The 25835-nt window shown below is 32.2% G+C and overlaps 1 protein-coding gene across 2 annotated transcripts in view; it reads right to left on the bottom strand.

The window, feature by feature from the left end:
- The window catches only part of LOC149903355 (G protein-coupled receptor Mth2-like), a 68735-nt gene extending 43494 nt beyond the window's left edge, over positions 1-25241 (bottom strand). For both annotated transcript variants that reach the window (XM_090108468.1, XM_090108467.1), the window contains exon 1: positions 24688-25241. In XM_090108468.1, coding sequence (XP_089964594.1) covers positions 24688-25179 — 492 coding nt within the window. In that variant the 5' untranslated portion in view covers positions 25180-25241. The remainder of the gene's footprint in view (positions 1-24687) is intronic.
- Between the last annotated feature and the right edge of the window lie 594 nt (positions 25242-25835).

Below are 25835 nucleotides of genomic sequence, written 5' to 3'. Positions count from 1 at the left end.
AGATACAAAACACTTCACAACATTCTGAATTAGCTCACGAAAAAAAAAAGAGTGTAATTAGTTGACGTAGTTAAGGCGCCACCTTGACAAAACACGGTTCATTTCTGTTTAACCATTATCACAGATAAACATCGGTGTCAATGGACGTAGATAACGCTTAACGCTTCTTTATCTTATAACACGTGCTATTTCTATGTAACTATTCGTGTACGAAGAAATTTCAAAATTTCCGATAAAATATTTACTTATAGTGGGAGCGTGCAAACAATGTTATTGCGGTACAGTTCAAGTACAAATAAAGTCAGATGCGTAAGAATGTTAATGATCTTGTCTTTTAAAAGTCACCTGTAATAATAAATCTAATCAAGTAAACATACTTCATGTTTATAATTTCATGCTCTTTAATAAAATCTAAAATGGTTTCCTCGTGTATTAATTGCTACAGACAACAATTAAAAAAAAAGCTCACTAAATAATAAAATACAAACAGACATTCAAAATTCATTTAATAAATAAACGATCAAACACAACTTTGAGAAGAAAAAAGAAAATTTTTATTACATCCAAATATTATGATTCGAAGCAACACTTGGAATCTAAAAAGGCAAATTAACATTCCGCCTGGAATTCTGCGAAGCTTTTTGGTTGTCTGTGATCGTATCAGCCGACGTAAAAGTCTAGACGTTGTTACAAGTTTAAATCATTCTAACAATCCGTGTGTATGAAAAGGGCTTCTGAGAGAGTTGGAGTACCATTTTAACTATTTAAAAATAAAAGCTCTTTATTTTCATTTCTTTTTATTACTAGTCATTTAACATTTAAGTCATATTTTTTAAATAAAACTGACGAAAACGTAAATTTTACCAATGTTACGAATAAACTATCATTCAGTTATAGTCATCTGTTTAACAAATAAATCTCGTTCAGATTACAAAAGGTTTACAAAATTTGTCAATACGTCATATAAATATACTAATTAATATAATGCTATAGGCAGTATTATATAGAATTAATCAAGTTATAATACAGTACATAACAATAACAATTAACTGAATTTTTTACGAAATAAAATCTCCCTCATACAAAAAATCCAAACATGCAAAATAATCAAGTCATAAGAAAACAAAAAGCGTAATCTCGTTCGCATTATTACCTCCACAACGCAAGAGCTTAAAAAAGGTTTAAGAAAACAAAATGAGTGAAAGCAATGTTTTACTTCACATGCGTAATTTTCTTTGAATTTTCCACAAACAACTTTTACAACGTAAAGTATAATCATGAAATATTCATAAAACATAAGCCGTTTATGTTGTCGTGAACATACCAGCATTATGGAGTCATTTTAGTCAGTTTCTGCTTATAACATACTAGAATTTGTGAGGCAAATTATATTACCTCCGCTAATCACTGTCAAATTGTTATGTACCTACCAACGTAAGGAAGTATAATAGTAGCTGCTTGACCAAGATAAGTACATACTAGGAAATAATGTATTAAACTATACAGTGCACATGTTGATAAAACTCATAATACTAGATATTTATATTAGAATCAAGAATTACAAGAATCCTGTTACTAGGTAAACGAGGATCATATACCTAAATAGAATAAGAATGTTTCTATTAGCTTACTTTATTCTTTAATAAGAATGATAAGGGAAAGAGAATAATAAGGGTGAAACATATTTAGATAATTTAATATGTACCTTATAGGTACCTTAATATATAAATGCCTCCATTTTTAATTTAATCTAGTTCCTACAAATTTTTAATAAGCGATAGTTTTGATAAAATGAAAGTTAAATCGCTGGCAATTTATTATACCTAAACGTTAAGATCTTGAAGTACGATTGCAGTGTTAACTTTTAACACGAACACGCTATTAATTAATTCCTACGCAATTCAATAAACAAGTCTAAAAGTATAAAGTATAAACATCAATTATTTTCATCACCTTTAAATTATATGGACTATTTTTCAGTCAGTGATGTAATTTTATTTAAAGCCGATTACACATTAATGAAATTAACGTCTCTCATTCATATAATTTATGTTATGTAATTATCTAATTAGGTATATTTATTTATTGGTATGCTTTAAAGTTACAAATACTTAGTAGGTAGGTAGGTACTTCATATTTGTACAATAAATATTAAACAGTTTCTTTAATTTTATAAAAAAATGCTTTATGTATGTAGTTAATTCAAGTTATTAGTAGGTATATAGTATATTTAAAAAAAATATCAAAAGGATCCATCTTATAATCTAAATAATTACAATTTTTTCATGCAGACTGCAGATCTGGTAATTGTGATTGAAATTGATGAACGCAGCCAAAGTCCATTAAAAAAAAACAAGGCTATGAACAAAAGCAACGACTGTGTGGTCGTTCGTCATGCCGTTCGTGTAAGTAATGTCAGGGAATTTACGATGTTCCGCTCAGATTTACAGAGACACTACCGTTTAAGGTCAACAGTCAAACGGCCATGGATATTGTTTATTTTCTTTCATTGTTTATTGGTGAGCGTATTTTTTTACAAATTATTTTTGCATAAGTTAGTGTTTTGATATAATTTTTAAAGTGAAACTTTTATTATATCGTCTCAAACTTTTTGGTCTGTGTAGCGCATGTCGCGTGTATCGCGGCTGCCGAGTAGGTATACTACTCGGCAGCCGACCGTCACGCGACATGCGCTACACAAAGCAGTGTTCGGAACCGTTCGAACAGTTTCACTTTTACCGTGGTTTCATAAAACCACACAACATTTTTTTTTTGTAATTGGCAAACGAAAACGATAAAGTAAATATACGTACCTACATCATTTTAAATTTTAATGCATAATATATAAAATGATGATTTGATATGATTGATCAATTAATTTAATTAAAATCTGGCTATCTATTTATACCTCTTATTTTTTTATGTCATTTTTGTTGACATTTTATAACTCCGTCCCGTTACTTATCATTAGAAAAACATTGTCCAAATACGAATAACACCGGTACCTTTACCCATTAAGTTACCTAATAGCCATTAGAAAAATGAATATTCAACTGACAGCTCTGTCAATAAATATCAATTAAAATTCCGCTGCGTTATTCTGATGCACTCATATAATACCTAATGATGTAATCTACTTCAACAAAGTATCCAATATCAAAGATGTAATACATTATTACATAGTATTTATACCTGCTGACAAGTCATAAGAATTACTCTATGTAGTATATTCGCATCGCATCCGAAAGCAATTTAAAACAAGCATTACTCCATACGTAATTCGATACAAATCGTTCGGGCGAATATCGTCAATGTGAAATTGAAGTAAGCCTACGCTATTACCGAATAAAATTTCATAGAAAGCTTAGCAAACAGAGCCTGATGGAGCGAGCCATTAGAGCCCATGCATAAATTGTTAGCTTAGTGACGGTAGCGCCGTCACCTTGTATTGTGCCTGTCGGCTTCTACACTGATTCTCATTTTGCTGAAGACAATTTTTAATGGAGAGGAACATCGGTTACGAAATAGACGTATTGATTTTTACCTTTCCACGATTTTGGGAATAGGTTTTGGGCTATTCGAGATATACATGAGCAGTCCCTGCACATAATATATTATGTTTTTAATGCATAATATAGGACATGTTTTAAATTAAAAGACGGAGAAATTAATTCAGTTAATAAATTAATCCTAATGTACGGTCTATATCATATTTTAACATTATTACTTCTGTGTAATAGCATCAAAGCATTCGTTAATATTTAATAATTAATTCAAATACATTAATACAAAATCAGAGCTAATTTGAATACACTCCAACTGCATTCATAAAAAAATGTATCGAAATCATTCGTAATTTAGTCTGTCGTTTGTTTATTTTAAACAATCATCAATCTGCGACTTATGCCATAATAAATCACTGTATCGACGTAAATAATCAAGTAACAATAAATCAAACGCATTATGAACAATGGTGAGCATGCTCCTATCAAAGTCCAATCCATTAAATCGTTTGACCATTTCATAGAAGCACATCACGTTTTGTCCAATGTGTTTTGTATAGAACTTTTATGGCAGATTCATAATATTTGACACTGCATTTTTGCATCCCAATAAAAAGATAAATGGTTTATGTGTGTACAATAAACGTACGTACGTCTACAATACATGATGTTTCAAAATATAATATTGTACAGTAGTTGGTACTTTATCAAACATAAAAATCCATCACTAACAATTTACACCCTTTTTATGAATGATAAACAGATAATGAGCTTTCAAATTCATTCATTAAACACCATTCCATTCAATTGAATTGAAATATTCAAATCAATTCGATACAATTACAATAATAACAATTTCGAACTCATTGACGATTGTCGAACATGATTGTGAACATAACCTATACGTTCGTATCGATCCATTATGCATAAGAATAGCGTTTGTGCCAGTTATAGGTATGTGACAAATTGTTCCGTGAGAGCATTGTTTGGTAACAGAATAGTCAAGTAGCTTATATCCCCACTTTGTGTTAGAATCACTGTGGTTTGGTCCTCGGCTCCTCGGTTTCACGTAGGAGGTCCGACGACGCTCCAAGCGATCATAGATTATAATAGATAGCATAACTGTCAAAGATGTTTTTTTTTTTCAATGTTGCCAGTATATTAATTATGGTGAACGTGATTTACCTATAATGCAACGAAAAAAGTTACCAATTCTTATTTTATGTAATAAAAATTATTGATATTGCGTAATTGAAACCGGCAGACAAACATGATTTAGAAATTATAATAATTCTCTTACTATTACATGATATCATATTCCACGATACACTTTGAATAAAAGATGATCGATATAAAACTTTGATATTGTAATAATAAAACATCTTACACTGAATATAAATGTCTTGATTACAAATCTAGAGCTTGCATGTACGTATCTCATTCTTTATTGCATTTACATCGGCTCATATGTCTTGCTCGACTTTCATTAGCATTATCAATTATGTAAAAATGCTATAGAATTACATCGGGTGATATCTCACAGCAATATAGGTCATATATGTTATGACATAAGGTAAGTTACCGTTTGTATTCTTAATATAGTGTCGTTAAGATGTGAAGTTCCTCCCACGCATTGTCCAAGTTGGAGGACTTAATTAGTCGCATCTCAACACTGCGGGATATTTATTATAAGCCACAATTGTACTGATTGTGAACCCACCTCACAAAAAGATTAATGTCCTATTCGTAGTTAAATGAATATAACGATTAAAACAAATGACTAAATTGTAAGTGGACTAAAATAAACAAAAAGTACCTAACTAGGTACTTAAGTATTTTATTTATGATTAACAGAGTAATTTTCTTATTTTATCATAAATATTTAAATTAGCTACAACCACAACGGACATTCGTCATAAATTAAAATAAATTAATCACAATTTGTAAACCACAGAGTTCTAATGAATCAAAATTTTCTATGAATTTGCGCGGCTGTTTAACCCATTTCAGAGAGATTACCGTGATTCTCTTTCTTAACTGGTGGAACGTTGAAATGGAGAATTAAATTTCATACAACTTTTAGCTACATTGTAATATATATTTCATTTCGTTATATAGATTTTTCAGTTATCCTTTAATTAGTGGCCAGCATGTTGTCTATCTATTATTTAATATAACTTTTTAAGTAGGTATCTATCAAAGATGTGATAACGTACCAAGTTACTGAATGACATACTTTTTAAAGTAATTATTATTGAAGTGAAAACTTCTTTAGCGGCGTTGGGTATAAAATCTTAAACTCGCGTCAGGACACGTGGCCTGATCGAAAAAGCGTAAGACGGATTTTTTTTTAGCCCTTATATTCCATGCGTAAGACGGATACCATTCCAAAATATCAAACGTAAAAGTTTTCACTTCTGCCGGCACTCCCGGAGTGCTACCCGTCTTTTTTTTTACTTGATACCTCATTACACTTCTTATATTTTGTCATACTTGCCGGGTAGCAATCTCTCGTAGGTAAATAGTAAATACTAAATAGGTAGACCATAGAATCAATAATCCAGAAGAAATAAAACTAACAATTTTTGCCATACATACAGGGTGCGTTATTAAAAAAAATTATATCCTATGCAAAACTGTAAAATAATTTTGTTCGTGACGTGATCTCTTATCAACAACTATAACGCAAGAAGCAATTTTAATAGATTTTTACCTTCTGCATCATAAAATATAACTTGAGCGTTCCTTTATACATCGTGATAATATGAAAGTCGATAATATTCTAGATAATTGTATCAATCGAGTTGATATATAGACCCCGCATTAAGTTGTTATAAGTCATTCCATAGATAACTTGCATTAAAAGCGCGTTAAAATTGTTAATTCCGTAGATTATAGACTAACCGGCTTTTTAATCTATGCGCCTGTCACGCTTAAATGTCGCGGGAAAATAAAACTATTTATCGATAACTTTAAGAGATTTACGTTAAGATTTTATCAAGATTTTAATTGATAATGCAACGAGAGTGCATGAAATTTGTGTTAATTGTATAACATTAGTTATTTTATTTTAATTATATATATGTCGTTAATATAATATATCTATTATATTCTCATACAGGGTTTTATATTAATTATAATATTGCTTTTAATTAAGGCAACATAAGGAATAATTTCAGCAAGCATCAACACTTTACGAATCATGATCTTTATTTTTGCTAGGTTTCTAAATTTCATTAATACTATATTGCCTCTCCACCGCTAGCTATATAAATATTTATATATCTTTTAAATTAGCACTTATAAGATCAATCTTAAAGAAGATCTAATTTCAACAAAATCTATCATTCAAAATTTGATAAACGTACCAAACAAATACTTCGAATTAATAACATAAACCAAGATAAAATAGATGATATTCTATAGCCTTGTAAAATTACCTTCACAATCTATTAATCCCATTTGTTTTCTATAAAAACCAAGACTTACAATAAATTACGAACCTAAAATATCTGATATCGTGAGCACTAGGGATGTAACGATACCGATACAGATACCGATATATCGGCCGATATATCGGCAAGCCGATATATCGGTATCGCCGATAATAAATCAACCGATACCGATATTTTTTTATTAAATTCTTTCTTTTCTTTTATGTTTTTGCATTGTATTCATTCATATTGTTTTATTTCTGTTTCTGTAATAGTGTTAAGGAAGAGCGGAACCTCCTGACACAAGCATTTTATTTGCTTACTAGGAGTGTTCCAATCACTTTGTTTATGTAAAGGAAAGAAATAAATAATTTTGAATTTTTTTAATTTTTAACGTGATAACGTTTTTAAAATCGTTTTAGTCGGGTGACATGTTCATAAACTTGTGTCACACCAAAACCTCACGAGCGCGATCGCAGGTATAACGAGAGAGAGACGGACCGATCTCCCGTTTCATCTCGAGCGCTGCCACTGCATTATGTTATCACGTAAACATCTCGATCGTAAACCTACTTTACAAACAACCAATTTTTTTGATATCAAATAATTCAAAAAATCCGCGCCCAATGAACGATGCGGGAGGCCGCCCGCGCGTGCGCACTTTGTTTTCTGAAAAAACTCTACCAATACTGCCGTCCTTTAACTAAAAAGCCGTTAACCCCCAAATGGTCAATTTTCAGTTTTAAATGTAGGGTGATAGAGTTCAGAATTCTCTATCTTTCTGTCTAAGAATCATTAATAGTTATAAATATATGAAAATATTGTAAGCCGTTAAGTAACACAATTTTCAGCGATTCCATAACTTGAAAGCGTCTAACCAACACTACTTCGCTAAATTTCCTTTAAAGTACCTTAACCGCCAGATTTAATAATTATTTTTTAGGTTTTTACTTGACTAAAAGTACGTTATCAGATTATACTTGACTATAGGGACGCAAAAGGACTATAACTGCTTTATGATATGCTTTCATATAACGATTCCAATGGAAATCCTTACCTTATTTGCAGTTACTCGCCCTTAACGCTTTTTTAGTTAAGTAATTTTATTTAGGAAAAATTCTAATAACACTTTTTTGCTTAGCTACAAAGCAGCTAACCCTCATTTTTTAGCTAAAAGGCAGTTATCCGATTCTGGTGATGCATCAGTTTTGGGGATGAGAGTGATGATGAAATAATGTCGCTCCCAAGCAGAGTACCGATTGTTTTTGATTTTCTTTTACAAGACGTATTGTTTCTGATCAGGTTTACTAAGTTTTAAACAATCTAGCAGCTAAATTACGGAAAATATAAAAAGTCAAAGTTACGAAAATTTGGTAGGTAATGGTTACGACAGTGCAAACTTTCAATCGTACTTCTCTGTTTAGACTCTGATTTGTCACTGTAACCGAGAAAGAGAAGAAAGACAGTCTGTACTATTTAATTTTTAAAACTATTTATTAATTATGTAATTTACCCCTTGGGTGGAATTAGTAATCGACTGTCAAGCAATGTACTAGAGATGGTGATACAAAAATTGTTAGGAGTACACTACCTTTGACCCGCTGACGGGGAGTCCATTTTGCAACTATTGCTATTTTTTCTTATCTTTATATGTATTAGATTATTAAGATTTGTATTTTTTACATTGTAGCAAATAAAAAGTTTTCTACCTCCTGCTATTTTCCACATATTCTGGTATATTATATTTTCTGAATGTGGATGAAAGAGTCTTCTAATCATTTGATAAGCGGTTCTACATTATTTATTAAGAGCATCCCACATGTAAGAGCTTGAAGCCCTATTGAAACCAGGGTGTATTTTTTCAAAAACCTTGTGCACAAGTCTTAATTTTTTTTTCAGGAAACGATTTATGTTTACATTGTTTGTGGTTCTATATGTACTCAATATCCGTGACTCGTATGATGGCTTCGCAGAAGAATATTTATAAAATAACGTTTAAATTGCAATTCTAAATGAATATACGGTTCCAAAAAAGAAAAGCGAGAAGATTTATCTCAATCTTAACCCATTAATGAGCCACTGTAATGAAATAAACGTGAACATGACGAGAAATAAAGGTTAATTTTATCGAAAACTTAAAAGAGTCATTTAGTAAAAGAGTTTAAAATACTTGTTACTCACAATAAGACGCTAAAACCATTAATTTAGATAGTGTTTAAATCCTTAATACTTAAACCTAAACGCTTTTGATCCTTTTCCTTTCCATTGGTTGACCTAGAGGATGTGATTCCCGAGAGCAAAGCCTCAGACAGCAGCAAATTTTTAACATTATTAAGATTAAAATTTAGTACAACTATATAGAATCATAGTACAAAAGCATCCAAAAGCCCTTAAACGCTGATTATAAAGTTTTTGAAATTTAAATTAAAACGAAAGTCTTAAAAGTAGTTATAGTAGCTTAACGACGTTTTAGGTAAGCATTTTATTAATAAATAAAAAAAATCACAAAATGAAAATAAAAATACTAAATTACTTAGCTAAAAAGTCGCTATGGTATGTGAACGACCGTCTTGTCCAGTAAATAGTTAAAATTTTCAGATTATAACGATGTATGTGTTTGTAAGGATGTATGGATGTATGGATGTATGAATGTTTGTTACTCTTTCACGTAAAAACTACTGAACCGATTACAATGAAATTTAGCACACATATAGATGGTAACTTGGATTAACACATAGGATAGTTTTTATCTCGGAAATCCCACGGGAACGGGAACTATGCGGGTTTTCCTTTGCAAACGCGGGCGAAGCCGCGGGCGGAAATCTAGTGCTGAACTAAACGAGAAAAAGTGAATTTAAAAATAAATTATAACAGTTTCTGGGTAAAAACTAATATTTATATATAATATAATTAAATGTCGATCGATGTATCTCACAATAATTATTGTAAGTGTCATAATTTTTAAGAAATAACGATTTCCGTGTTTTTTGCCATTTACTCGAAACTCACTTTGTGGGCTTAACGGCTTTCTAGTTAAAGGACGGCAGAATAGTAAACTTTTATTATGTACTGATTGTATGTGTATTACATAAAGTTTAACTGACTTCGTAAAATAATAATACCTACTAAAATAAATGGTTTTGTTGTTTTTTGATTTGGCATTTTTATTTAAAAGAATACGATTAACAGTTGTCTCTGTTAAATGTTGGTAACTTTTTATGCATAATTCACTATTTATTTTTCTACCAAGCCATCGATATCGGTATCGGTATCGGTATCGCCGATACATTACTACAAATATCGGTATCGGTATCGTATCGGCAAAATCATGTATCGTTACATCCCTAGTGAGCACCCTGTACTTGTTTATCTTATCAAAGAAGCTTTCAGTAATTTGTATGCAAATAATCTCCCACGTACACAACTCTTAAGATTCTGGAATGATATAGAACTTCGTATCTTTAATCTTTATGTACCAATATATGCATTAGATAAAAATAACAGCTCAAAGTAAGTAGAAAATAATTATTTATTTGCGTACGATAGAAGATTTGCTGTTTGTTTTGATAAGTAAAATATCGTAGTAAAAAAGTAAGTAAGTCGAATAAGAAAGTACCTAATCTTTGCAAAGTTTGAAACACATTTTCAATGCCAGCTAAATTTTAGTACACATATTCATAGTTTACTTGGACCACAGATAATTTCTATTCAGATATAACAAAAAGTTTTCACGTTTTGGCCTGAAATTAAAGCTTATGGTAATTGTTAATTATTATACCTATAGGAACCTACCGAAGTCAATTTATGCATTCAGTATTTAAGGTGAATTGAATCGATATTTAGGTACAAGCTTGCAAATTATGTCAATCTATTGTGAATAGTCTCATTACGTTCAACATGTTTAAAAATAATAATAGCATAATTTTAATTCATCCCACAAGACGGAAAGAATTTCAACTAGTTTTCTAGAAATAATGATGTTGTGAACTGCCTTAAGCGAAGTTTCTATTCTTTACTTACAGCCCTAAGGCTTTACTTCTGCAAGCATGTATATTGTATAATCTTATAAAAGTTAACAACATATTATACTTTTGTAGAACCTTATTTAACTACGTCGTGTTAAGATCAAAGCGTAATTTTATCTTTGTACCTTCTCGTACAAGGAACTCAATTAATTAAATACAGATTACAGTGTAATTGGATTATTATTTTAGAAACAGCAAACTATTTTAAAATGAGGGCTACGTGATAAAAATACGGAATTTACAAAAATGATAGGAAAACTCTTTCTTGTCCCTGTTGTATTTACACTGTTGAAAGAATTCATAATATTTTTTTTTTCAAATAGGTGAACTTTCGATAACTCGCTGCAATGGCATCGATCGATGCAAATCAGCAGTGCTATTCTGTAAGGTTATTATAAAAACTCGAACGCGGAATCCGCGGTGAGTTTTCGATTTCGTATTCTGTAAAACTCGACAGTACTAGTGGCGCCACATCGTCGAGAGCGGCGACGAGGCGAACTGTGCTAAGTGAGTATTTTGACGTATAAAGTATGAATTCGGCATTCTGTAAGGTAATTTTACACCTCGAACGTCGAGTTCGAGTATTTACAAATACGAATTCACCTGTCATCAATTCACTCGCCTATTAGGTGCCGAGTTCGTGAGTGAGTTAGTGGTTGTGGAACAAATTTGATACAAATTTTATATATTTTTTTACTAAAATGGCGCGTTATTTTATATTAAGTGCTATAATACGAGAAGCTAATGCTGTGGATATAATAGAAAGTCGCCGGCAAAGTACCAGCATTCGGGAAATGCAAATTATTAATCGAAATAAAAATTTTGTTGAATGCTACCGTTTATCGGAAGAACTAGTTTCTCAAGTGATGGAAGACATTAAAGTTTTAGTTAAAAAACCTCAACGTCGACGAAGAGGATTAACTGCTAGAGTCAAGGTATGTATCTAAGTGCTTTATATGTGTATTCATAATGTCATGAAAAGTTACTGTTAGGGCGTTTGTCCACTACAAGGAATTTTACGGTCCGGCATTCCGATTTTTTACGGTCCGGTATGGCACGCAATTAATCTATATACTAGCTTGTGCACTATACGTAATTTTACTGTCCGACATTTTACTTTTCCCTATTCCGGATGGTTTTTTGTGTCTACGAGTCGCTGTAGGTATAATTGTTTTCGAATGCCCACTTGCTTGGATTTTACTGTTTTTACTGCATATGCCAATTAAAAGCAAGCTCTTGTTTTACTTTCTTTTAGTTGGCAATGAGATTTGAGAAGTCGGTATGGTTATTTTATATACGTTGACCAAGCATTGACCTATAATTATTATCTAAGTAAGTGTTGGTAAGTTAAAGTTCAAGTGGGAATAGCTTTAGCTCTTCGTCACCGATTAAAATAAATAAGTGAAACACGCATTTTAAATCTCTTACGGAACTTTACTTTTTATTATAACGAAGTAATATAATATTTCACCTTCTATATTTTTTACTCGTTTCTTGTAAAATGCAAAAACAATCATTTATGATAGCATTATACCGCCAAACTTCCTTGAACTGTACCGCACTGATCCGAGTAAAGACGGACAGGTGCACAAGCAATTCATCGGTTTTTTCATGCCACACCGGACCGTAAAAAATCGGAATGCCGGACAGTAAAATTCCTTGTAGTGCACAAGCGCCCTTACAATAGTCATCGGTCCCGTGATTTCATCTGCGGAAGTCCCGATCCCGTGTGAATATTGGGATAACTTTCCCATAACTCTGTAAAACATTCCATTATGTAGGTAGGTAACATAACTTCCTCGCATAGAACATAGAACCACTAACGATAACGTCATCTAATCCCCGATTATTTTTTATGATGTCACCCTTTCAAGTGGTAGGTACCCTATGTTAAAGTCCAAAGTTTCTCTCCCTTACGGTTTCTTTAAAAACGTTTTGAGTTATTAACCGACTTTAATTACGGATGGTTTCCTTATCAGATTAAGTACCTTTTATTTTGATAGTTTCAAGAAATTTCATTCATTTTTTTCAGTTGTTATGTGCACTTTCTTTCTTTGCGACTGGGAGCTATCAAAGGATATGTGGAAAACACATAAATTCGTTTGTGTCGCAGCCATCAGCATCTCGTAGTATCCACGAGGTCATAGAAGCCCTAAGCCATCCAAGTATAGTAAAAAAATACATAAGATTTCCCCAAAATTCTGAAGAAAGACTGAGACTCAAAACAAGGTTTGTGTACCTACCTAAATAAACCTATCATGTTAATGAAAAATATTTAATGTTTTTTTTTTATTTCTTATTGCAGATTCTATGAGAAATTCAGTATTCCTGGGGTAATAGGATGTGTAGATGGGACTTTTGTGACAATGGTGAGACCAACTTGCCATGAAGAACGATACTACTGTCGCAAAGGATATCATGCAAGAAATGTACAAATGGTAAGCCTGATATAATAATGTCTGTATACGCTTTCACACTTGAACCATAGAAAATCGATTTAATGAAAATATTTGGACCAATTCCATAGGATCATTAACTAAGCAGTATAAATTACAAGACGCTGCTAGTACCTATATTTTTTATAACATTCATTAGAACAGCCACATAAAAATAGTTGTAAAATAATTCTTTTTGCAGTTCACAGATGCAGATTTGAACATAATACATGTAGATGCAACATATGGCGGAGCGACTCACGACAGCCTTATTTTTAATAATTGCATCATTCGGGACCACCTCGAACAATTAGTACAAACAGGCGAATCTGTGTACTTGTTAGGTGAGTTACCTCTTAGCTAATTTATAAAGACGAATCTTTGTTTGTAAATATTTAACTCAAAAACTACTGGATACATTCCTTCAAAAATTCTTTCATCATTACTTCTTTTCTTTCTTTCTTTCATTATTCATTATTCTTTCTTTTACTTTATTTCTGAGTAATTTAGGCTTTATTACCGAAGTTCACGGAATTCATAAAAATTGGAGAGCAGGCGAAATCATTGAAAACTCCTAACTCCTAATAAAAATATAATTGTTGATGACAAAACATTTTATTTTTTTAACAATATTCATTGTTACAGGTGATTCTGGGTATCCGCAGCGTCAGTACCTAATGGTGCCAGTTCCAAATGCAGACGAGGGAACACCAGAACATCACTATAACCAGCTGCATGCTACTGCAAGAAACACCGTAGAAAGAACAATTGGGGTCCTTAAAGCCAGATTTAGATGCCTATTAGCACATAGAGTCCTACATAATGACCCCGACACGGTTTCGAAGATTGTAATAGCATGTTGCGTGCTTCACAATATTTGTAATCGTGCCGGCCTGCCAGCTCCAGCCATATTCAATTCAGAGCTAGAGGTTGAGGCTGGTTTTCATAGGACCAGACAAAGTGTAGCTTCAAATGAGGATGTACCCAATGAAACTGCACTTGGTCAGCTATGTAGACAAAGATTGATAAATGAATTATGGAGGGCAAGGAACACGCGGTAATTGTAATTAATTCAATCAAAAATCAATGCAAATTATTTATTCCGGAAAATTATATTCATAGGTGTTAGTAACTCAATTAGGGCTTATAAACTAATGTTAGTAAATTAAGAAACTATAAGTAAAACCACAGATAATTTTTTACTACTAAAATAAGTTAAGAACTAATAAATGTATTTAAGTATAAAAGTATTTTATTTTTTAAATTTTCAGCTAATAATTTAAGACCTTCCCCGACGGCAATCAGGCCCTCTGCTGTCATTCTGTTGGTCTCCCTTTGTGAGTTAAAGTTCAGTAAAGTTCAGTAAAGGTTGTTAATTGAGATTGCCGCCTTTGTGATGGAGGTGATCGTCTTCTTTGCCGTTGTTGTGGACGACTCGATGACCCTGAAACGTAAAAATAAATATTAATTAATTATTATTTCCACCGGTGACGCATTTTTGACAAGTCTTCTGATGTTATTATTATTTCCTTAATTCATTATCAAGTATTATTTAGTTTTATTTGTATGTATTTCCAAATTTTTATTGTTGACTAGCTTTCCGCCCGCGGCTTCGCCCGCGTTTTCAAAGAAAAACCCGTTCCCGTAGGATTTCCGGGATAAAACCTATCCTATGTCCTTTCTAGGGTATCAAAATATCTCTATACCAAATTTCATGCAAATTGGTTCAGTAGTTAAGGCATGATTGAGTAACAGACAGACAGACAGAGTTACTTTCGCATTTATAATATTAGTATGGATTATAAATATTGTAAATCAATTCATAAATCTCATAATTACTTGTAGTACGACGTGGTGATGGACCCGCGACATTCAATCGAGGGAAGGTTCGGGATTCGGGATACAGTCAACATATTGCTGAATTAGTTGAGGTCTCTGAAAAAAAAACATAGTATTTCAAATACTGGAATCAATAAAAAAGTACCATTTTCATAATATCTTATTAATATATACCTCAGTATCTGCCATACTAACATTTTCCGTATTTATAGCAGTCTCATCCAAGACTTGGTATTTATAGAACAATATAAGAAACATTTACTAATAAGTTTTTTAATATTAAGTAATATTTTATTAATACACTAGGTATTTACTTACAATAGTTGTGGTTTCATTTATCATAGATGAAGTCGGCAATGTGGGGCTTTCGTTGGCATCAGTAAGGACGGGGATTTCCTAAAAAAAGAACATGACATTGAATAATTATATTTTACATACATACATGTATCGGATCAATCGATAACAATAGCTTACTTCAAATGGATTAATTTCCAAATGCCTATCACCAATTGCAAAACCTTCCCCGCCCATTAATGTGAGTATTTTCTCCTCCACCTCTGAAAGCTCCACCACCGATTCACATCCACCACCAGTCTTATTGGGTGCCCGGTATCTTAGGGCAGCTTTTTTCTTCACGGCACTCTTTTTGTCAGACCCATTCTAAAGCAAAATTAAAAGTTTATTAATATGTAGGTAAGCCAGATACCTACACGGTATAAGATGAATAGTTTTATATAATATGTCTATTGCCTACCTTTGTCCACTGTTTCCATGTTTTAGTGCAGCCTCCCAAGCTATTTAATTTGATAGTCAACTCCTCCCATGTTTTTCTAGCTTCGTCTCTAGCACTTGGGACTTTTGAAAAACCCTTGGCTAAGCTAGGATGTTTGCTAAGATAGTCGACGACGACTAGATTCTACTTGGGCACTGGAGGGATGAGACGACCTTTCCGAGGAGCTAAAATGTTTAAGATTTTAAGTTAAATATTTCAATAAGCTTGTTGTATAAGATAATATTTTAGTTAAATACAAGAATCACATTACTCACCTCATAGTTGTTATTTTTGCAGTTTTCTCCTTTAAATAATTTATGCAACACGTTTAACACCAACTACACAACAACTTAATAAAGCCAAACTCAAACATTAACTAAAACTCCAACAAAACTTTTAGAAAGAATGCAACACGAATCACTTTAAAATTAGGTACAAAAAACCACTTGAGAAATAAACAAACGTCACGAACGAACCACAGACAATCGTCCTTTTTTTTTCAGTGACGCTAGAATTATTTTAATTTTAAAGAATTTATCAGTGTAAAATTGCAATTTTAGTTTAATTCCACCCACGGCACAATACTAAAGTGTTATTATGTCTTCAAAATGTGTTAAATTGCCGCATTTTAAAGATAATAACAATGTCGATAAATTCAAATCTATAATTTCCCTTCACTCGGCAAGTGAGTTTCGAAGTGAGACTCGCTTCGCTTCGCCTCTGCCGAGCGGATGTTTACAGAATGCGAAACCAAAAACTCGAACGTTCGAAAGTGAAGTGAGTCGACTCACTCAGGTGAGATGCGAGTTCGGGCGCGTGTTTTACAGAATAGCCTAGCTGATATCGAATCAAAGAACACACAGTTATTACGCCACGCGCTTACCACTACATAGGTATATTAAAAATGTTTTGGTAAAAATAAATAAGGATTAGAATAAAAGACTATATTTTGCCAATCATCATCAAATTCAAAACCATTGAAAAGATTGTTTCAATTGATTAATCGTAAGTAAATACAACGAGGAATGGAATGTGAAACACCAAAAAAATCAAAACGCAATTCGAGAAAGGCTCTGCATGTTATCAGACATCTTCACAATCGTTATTGGATCTTTTGATGTTAAATATTTCATTGGTCGCGATTTTAATCACGCAAATTTCTCCTTTATTTTGGCATTGAGATATTTCGTGTACGCAAACCAAATTCGCGCTTGCTCAAAGGTTCTTGAAAATGAATTAATATACGAACGTTGAGATAATCGGAACGTAAGAAAGATAAACCTTGTAACAGGAACCGCTATACGAATTGATGTATTGTTTTGACAACGGTAATTTGATATAAAATGTACTAAATGCTCAACGAATTAGGGATTATAAACAAAATTGTTTTTTAATCTGATAGCTTTGTTGATTATTTTATACATTAAACCCTGTTATATAATATTGTATGAAATTTCATTCATTGTTAATGTGCCTATATTAATGTTATTTATAAATATGAGTCATAAAGCGGATGTAATTTTGCATCTGGTAAACCATTAAATTATTCACTAATCATAAATGACCTCTCTCAAAACATTATTGTGTACTAAATTTCGAAAACTTTATCTAAACTAATAGGCGTAACGATGTGAAAATTGGAGACTCTTTCAATCATTTTATTCGCTAGTTTAATATTATCATTTTATATGTATAGCTTAATATACTTGTTGCACGTATGAAAAAGGGTAATTTAAAACTCCGTGTTGAAAACGGGCTAAGCTAAGGTAATTTAAGCGGGCCCACGACGCGTCCACTACTTCCATATAATGCTGTCGTCACGCGATTGAACAATTTTTTGATCTTGAAACTTAAAACGACAGGTAATTTAATAGTTAATGGGCGAAGTAAATGAACGCTAGCCTTTTTCACTACAAAACACCCGCAGTAGCATACGGTGCTAAGTGTGAATCATTTAATTAACACCAAAAATTGTTTATTTCAAAAAAGGTTGCGTGCTTGGTCATCTCGTGAAATGCAGCAATAAAATTAATATAATTTTAAGGGTTTTTGAATTCCGTTTAAATTAATTAAAATTCAGTATTTATTTTATATGGATGTTATTTATTTTCGCTTACGGCTTACAGTGTTGCTTTGTCGTGTAGTCACGCAATGTTTTGATTGCCTCGCTAAATACGTTATCCTGGTGAAATAATCTTATACATCTTTTAATTGTTCGTGTTAATAATGCTACATCAAACAGACTTCATTGTTATACTTTATAAAGAATATAATAAAGCATCTTAACTTTTTTTAAACTCGATCACATGCTACGGATAGGAATTCTGCACTCTCGAAAAGTATGAAATGAATATCTACTAGGCGAGTTCTTTCTTTGCAAAATCGCATCGACTAAAGTGACAGCATCAAGGTAGAGCCAATAATAATATCAATTATTATTTATGATATATGATCATAGTTTAGACTAAGGACTAATAAATAGACTACTTTTATATATATTATGATCGATACACAACTGCATAATTTTAAATCGATTACAAATCAGCTTAAGATAAGATAACATAACTTTTAAAATACAGTAGTATTATTTCACAATTGAATAATTTACATTATCTAATATTTTCATTTCAATCATGTTCCAATACCTAATTGCTATTATAACTCATTCCGTATTTTCTACTTCCATGATGATTTCATGTAATCGCTTCCTCATCGTCGCCATAATGGAAGCAGATGTCATCCTCCACACAAAGACGGCTTAATTCTCTCTTAAATCGCTACAACTCCGAGTTTGAATTTAATCCAAACCCTTTATAGTCAATTACATAATATTTGACTACGTAACATCTCTTTACGATAATACAAATACCAAGCGAAACCAACATACAATTGTATTGATTACAGTCGCATTATCTATCACTCTTACGTGTGTAATTTATAATTCAATACTAAATATTCTACAAATCAAACATGACTATCGTTCGTTCACAAAGTAAATTAGTTTTGTGATTGATTAGTTTATAAATAAAACCATAAATTTTAGAGAGAACTGAATTCGATATTGTATTAAATGGCGCAATTAAAATGATATAACAGCCTGTGGTTTGATCTGTTTGTTTCAATATTTATGGATTAAAGTTACGATTCATGAACGAAATGTGACATTATGTCAATCTTTAAATGGCAGATTTTTCGTATTTAGAAGAACTAGCAAAAACGGTTAACTACCCGCCCGCATCGTACGATTTATTTTTTATTTACTATTAATTATTTAATTGACAATTTTATAGATAATTGATATTTATTTTTAATTGAAGATATAGGTATATTAAGATTAAATATCAATTAAAATTAAAAGTTTGGTAATTGGTATTCAAATAAGCAGTGGATCCAATAGACATTGGTATTTAAAGTAGCACAAAATAATAAAGTGTTTAATCGATACTTATAATATAAAGCTGAAGCCAGCAAACCTCTACTTAATCAGAAACACTCCATTCCACAAATCATAATACAAGAAATACGCCTACATAAAGTTAAAAAAAAATAAACACTAAGCAATATGAATCGACTATTAATACAAAATAACGAACAATGTTGCATTTAGCCTAATGGAACATAACGTCAGTTGTTCATTAGTGTGAAATTAAAATCAAATTACGTGACAATGTACATCGTGTAGACGTGCGAATTAGTTAATAACACATGCCTAATTTGTTTGTACCTGGAAATAATGGCAATATCGTGCCATTTTATATACACGGAGTTTATTTATTTAGAAACACAATAATAGTACCTACACTTCTACACTTTTAAAGCTTTATTATGTCTAAGAATTTATTGACGTAGTGGTTCTTATAATAATTGACGAACAGGTGAGGTTGATACATCATAATGGAATAGAAAGTATACAATGCTAGTTTCGATTAAACAGAATAAGAATATTAAGGTTACATAAGATTATGGATCGTATGTAACCTTAATATTTTGAAAAATCGTTCAAATCCGAAGAACGAAATCTTTGTAACACCTACAATACTTATGTATTTAGTAATTATTAACTGGGTCTACTCTAAGCGCTGGCCCTTTCTAACACCGCATAATGAAATATATTTTTATATTCCAGACATATTTTACCGAAAGTATTATCGTAAACAGCCTTGCGGCGTCCGAGAATAAATCGAAGTGAAATAATAATTTATTCAGTTCTGACATTGTCTCAAGTAAAGCTATTGCAAATGCGATCTCTTTGTAGACTTCTGTCTTTGTGCATTACGCGAATCCTTTGACGCCATATTCAAGAGTATTTTATATAAATATTACATTACTAGAAAGCATGCTTTAAAATAAAAATCCCCTATAAACTATAGAAACGCTAACACTCGCAGTTAAAAATCATTGACATAGTTGAAATAAAAAATACGGTCAATTACAATTTAAGCGATAGGTAACAGTTTGGCTTTACTTCTCACAATTTCTATGAGAAATAAACGAAGCAAGTGTAAGAATTTTAATTGCATCTATTACTAGTTTTTCCTAGTCTAGATTAGCCATTTCCTGAACGAGAATTTCACACGGGATACAATAATTGCATTTTTCTATTATAAAAAGTAAATAAGAGACAAGATTGACAGAGACAATTCCTTCAACTTGTTAAACGACAATCAATATAAATTTATAGCACGCTATAAAAACGTAAGAGAGAGTTATTGATGTTAAAAGGACGATATGGAGGGATAACTATCTGTAAAACCCAATTATTTTTATTACTTAGATAATTTCCTATAAATAAAGATTTGCTAACCGAAAAAGTTTGCTCTGCTTACAGATTTTTTTACGGGCGAAATTCGCACTTAATTTTTCGACCCTGGATATAGTACACAAAAACGTGACGCCGTGAGTCAATCAGTCTATTAGCTTGTCGCGTGAACAGCGTGCAAGGGAAATTATTGATTTGTGTCTAATATCCGGTTGATTGGCGATCGCCCGGGGCGGGAGGCGTACACGCGGTCACGGGAAAAGTTATTACATCCATGTATCGGACGAGGCTGGTGTTTTACATTCGTTTGGCTTCGAATATGCTTGAATTGGTTGGATCAATATTTTGTTATACTGTGGATTTGTGTGGTTGTGAATAATGTGCTATTTGTTTGTATTAGCGTTCTGGATAACAATCACGTCAGTAAGATGTGGCACAGATTGCCTTTCTAACATCCAAAAATATTTAGATATTCAATTAAATACGTAAGTAACCTACCTACCATAAAGTATCCAAACTTTTATGACCAAATATTAATCTAAACTGCTTTACTAAAAATCTTTACTTAATAAAAAAACAAAGAATAAATATACAAATATTTGAGTCTATGTTTTTCTATCCGCTTTTATTTTTCTTGCACTTAACTATTAACGCAATATTGACGCGTTGAGGCTGACAAATATACCAAATTAAAAAGACCATTTCATAACCAAAATAGAGACACTACAAACTTCACACATCAGAAATTATTAACACATCTAGATATTGAACATTCATAATATCTTCAAGTTACTAGCGTCTAGCCAAGCGGGCGTAGACGTGGTCACTTTAAAACCTATTACGCCCCAATTCGGTACATATCACCATCTATAGGAGGGACCTAACTCAATCGGACTCCAATATCCCCGACATAATCAAGTTACATGCATCAAGCAATCATGTTTAGCGGATATTTTCGTCCGTCGTCACGCATCGTTTGATTATATTTTGATGGGGTGTTTCTGAATGTTTGTGATCAATTACTAAGAAATTTTGTACTTTATTTATTATTTATTACCTTATAATTTACGTGTAAAAACAATTAAATTTTAATAACAAAACAACCCCTAAAAGAGTTTTCATATAAATCTACTTCATAAAATAATAATCTACGTATAGGTATTTGGACAAAACAAAATTTTTACAATTTAATAAATTTAACTTTGACATTCCTAAAATAAAAGCAAAAAATGAAATAAAGTTTCTAGGTGTGACAATAGATACAAATATAGACTGGAAACTACATATAGAAAATGTGTGTAGTAGATTAAATAAATTTGTTTTTGCATTAAGGCAAGTAAGAAGAGTTACAAACTTAAAAACCGCACTTACTTCTTATTACGCTTACGTGGAATCTGTTTTGCGTTATGGACTTGTTATCTGGGGCAATAGTACCGATATAACAAGAGCATTTCTGGCTCAAAAGAGATGTATACGGGCCTTATGTGGTATGAGATCGGATCAGTCCTGTAAGCCGATATTTAAAAAACTTTGTCTGCTGCCATTGCCATCTCTTTACATTTATGATATTATGTGCGTGTTTGTGACTAAGCATATGTATCTTTATAAAAAGGCAAGTGATTTAAATAGCCGTAGTCGCAGAAATCCAAGTAAACTAATTTTAAAAGATAATCCTAGATTAAAAAAATATAATAAAAACTGTCTTTGTATGAGTGTAATAATATATAATAAAGTGCCAACTAAATTAAAAAACTTAGATACTAAATTATTTTTTAAAGAACTTCATAAATGGCTTCAACAGAAATGTTTTTATAGTGTTAAAGAATACCTAAACTCGTAATTAACATTGTCTACTTGCGTCTTAATATTAATTTTGTAATAATGTATGTAATTTTTGTAATGAATATTAATGAATTGTGAAATATTAATTATAATAATGTGAATGAATAACAAATGAATTGATTTTAATAAAATAAAATTAAGAAGACATAATATAAAATGTAATATCTAATGTAATCTAATCTAATCTAATGTAATGTATCTAATGAAAAATGTATTTGCATGCCGTTGAATAACGGCTAAACATGCTGAAATAATGTATCTTATTCTTAACACCTATGTATATCATGTTTACTTGCAAATAAATGATTTATTTATTTATTTATAGTGTAGAAAATAAGTTAGGAACATGTACATCTCTTCCATATCTCTTCCGTCGGTAAGCAGGTGTATTATGTATTATGTTTTAATTGTGTTCGTACTTGATTTAATTTTTCTAAAGTAATAATAAAAGTGAAGGATTTGTACAAGTATTTTATTGTTGACTGAATAAACACACAAGCTTGTGGACTGATTGCAAAAATTGAATTTCAATTTTACTTTCAATGTTAATTAATAAATAAAAACTGTATTTATCCATCGTCATTTATCTGCAAGTTTGTGTAATCTGGACTTGAAGGAAATTCGTATTTATTAAGAAAAACATTTATTAGTTATTAGTAACGCTATCGCAAGACATTCATTACCAAGGTTAATAATTACTGGTACATTGTAAAAGTTGTAACATTTACCCACTTAGCCTTTTGTTTTAACTTTCATCGTACCTGTCACTAATTATACCTTTGAATGCCAAGGGCGAAATCACGATAATTCATACTTTTTGTAATTCTATAATAAGATAAACATCCTGCCCCAAACATGTAATTTGAAGCAGCAGTTTTCATACTTTTCCGACGCGTTGTTATTATTTTTAATTAAATATAAAATTATGTGTGTTATGAACAAATTGAACTGAAAGCTAAGGTAAAATTAATCGAAGTTGAAATTATCACTGTAGCATGAATGATGTCTCAAAACTGTCTCGTATTAAGATAACAAGGTAGGTAGGCAACCCCAACATCGACCTACTTTTATCATAAATAGAAAATATTTTATATAAAAAATGAAGTCGCAATAGAGTCGAGAAAATTAAGGGCTGTCTCTCGGTCTCAAGCACTCTTCAGTTTTACTCGTTTTAATAAAATAATGTAAATCTCATTCTTAAAAATGTAGCGAGGAATCATAAGGATTTTATAATTAGCACTGAAATTCTAACTCAGTTGGATTTGGTCTGAATACTTTGAAACTTAAATAAACTCGTTATAATTTTAGTTTATCAAACAGAAAGAAAAACATCAAACTTAAAAGTATCTGGCTATTTTTAAATTTTAATCTAAAAACGTAGGTAGGTACTTTAATTTATTTTCAATATTCCTTCAATAAAGGTAGGACTTCGACTAATATAACTAGTAAATAGCTATACGTATTAGCGTAAACATGAACACCGTGTAAATTCCAATCATCCCCTTCATTAAAAACAATCCTTCTAAGGCACGCACCTGCAGAAACCACAATGTAATAAAAACAACTCAAAGAGTTCCAGTTAGTCCTGTTTCAAAGCACATGTCTTTTAAAATGACTAAACAGTTTAATCATATCCATATCGCAAAAGAAATTCCTAAAGATAATAAGTAGATAGGTGTATGTTATAGGTACTTCCGTGAAAATTCTGTAATACTCGGTATATCTAACTATACGATTGTATTGAAAAATCGCTCGCTTATCAAAGTATGAGCCACTCGACGTTTATAATCACAATGATAACATAAAAAAAAATATTACCAATGCAAAATATTAGGTACCTAGTATCGAATATGGTCTACTATAAAATTATTAAATAGCTAATCTCCAAAGGGTTCGCGCTCACGTTTAAAAGAAACGGTTTGTTCTGTACTCACGATATTTATCGCTCAAAGGATAACATGAAAGGCTTTTGGCATTCCCCACAGGGCTTATTGAATGTTCATTAACCATCTCGGGGCGGCGATAAAGATGAAAAGGGTTGTTATCTATGGCATGCAAAGTTTGTTTTGGCTTATTACCTCGTCCTGGCGGAGTCTCATCGGCGGTGACACATCACGATGCTCATTCACTTGATAACTTGCACTGGGAACACTCACTGCACTTGCATTAGCGCTACCGGCTCTGCTGCCTTCTATCACGTCCCATGGGACATCATCATCGTATACTGCGACATTCATCAACTTGGAACCGGAGTGGAATCTCCAGGGCAAGTCAGTTCCACTCTGGCGCGGTCTGCGTCTCTTGTGCCTAACTTTATGCCTCGCGTATCGTCCAACACCATGCTCATACTCATCACCCATCATAGCATCGTATAAAGTTGATAAGTCGACTTTTGTCTTATGTCTTACAGTTTTGGGCGCATCTGTAACTATCGGTTCCCTGATGAGTCCCTCCGCGTCCCAAAGTTGTATACGGAGGATGTTATCATGTGAGGGAAGCGTCATGTGAGCGCGCACTGTTACGAGCGCGATTGCGAGTACGAAAAAGACCGCACGCGCGGGTCCGTCCATCTCTGACGGCAGTCGCGAGCCTACTGAACATACCGCTAGAGGGGCTGTGATAGCCGCCGCTTTTCCCGCGCTTTCCCGATAACAACTGCGAAGTATTCGACATCAACGGCGCGCCTCGGCCAAGATAAACATCGGCCGCACACGCTTATCACAGCATGATTTGTTTGATAAGAACAAACATCACGCATTATATCTACGAGGATAGTGACACAGCTACCATAATTAATTAGTGTAGAAAAAATTCATTGGAACTTCAGTATTTAGAAATAACTCTTGCATATGATAATATTATACTTAGTCACTTCTCTTTTATGTAATATATTATAATGGTGACTATTTATATTTTATTTAGTTATAGGTAACCAGTAGTGAGTGTAGTCTGTTTCAAACAACTACATAGGTATATCAATCTCTAAGATCAATCCATACACAGTAATAAAATGATTTCTTATAAACATTTATGGGCAAAATAATACACGCTTGTCATGTTGAAGATATAAGTAAATAACAACAAAATAATGTTATGTAGAGTCCTAAATAGAAGAAATTGCGGCGCGGCGCGCGCGGCGGTTCAGAAAAAATACACCGTCCTCTATCTCAAGTTACCTGGCTTTTCATTCATTACGCCACACCCTGTATGTAACTTAGTAATATCA

This window comes from Colias eurytheme, chromosome 13, assembly GCF_061535395.1.
Source record: "Colias eurytheme isolate Ceu_HAF_F1 chromosome 13, ilColEury1 Martin Lab GWU primary, whole genome shotgun sequence".
Classification (NCBI taxonomy): Eukaryota; Metazoa; Arthropoda; class Insecta; order Lepidoptera; family Pieridae; genus Colias; species Colias eurytheme.
Note: the sequence above shows the minus strand (reverse complement) of the source record. Positions and strands in the feature narration are given on the sequence as shown.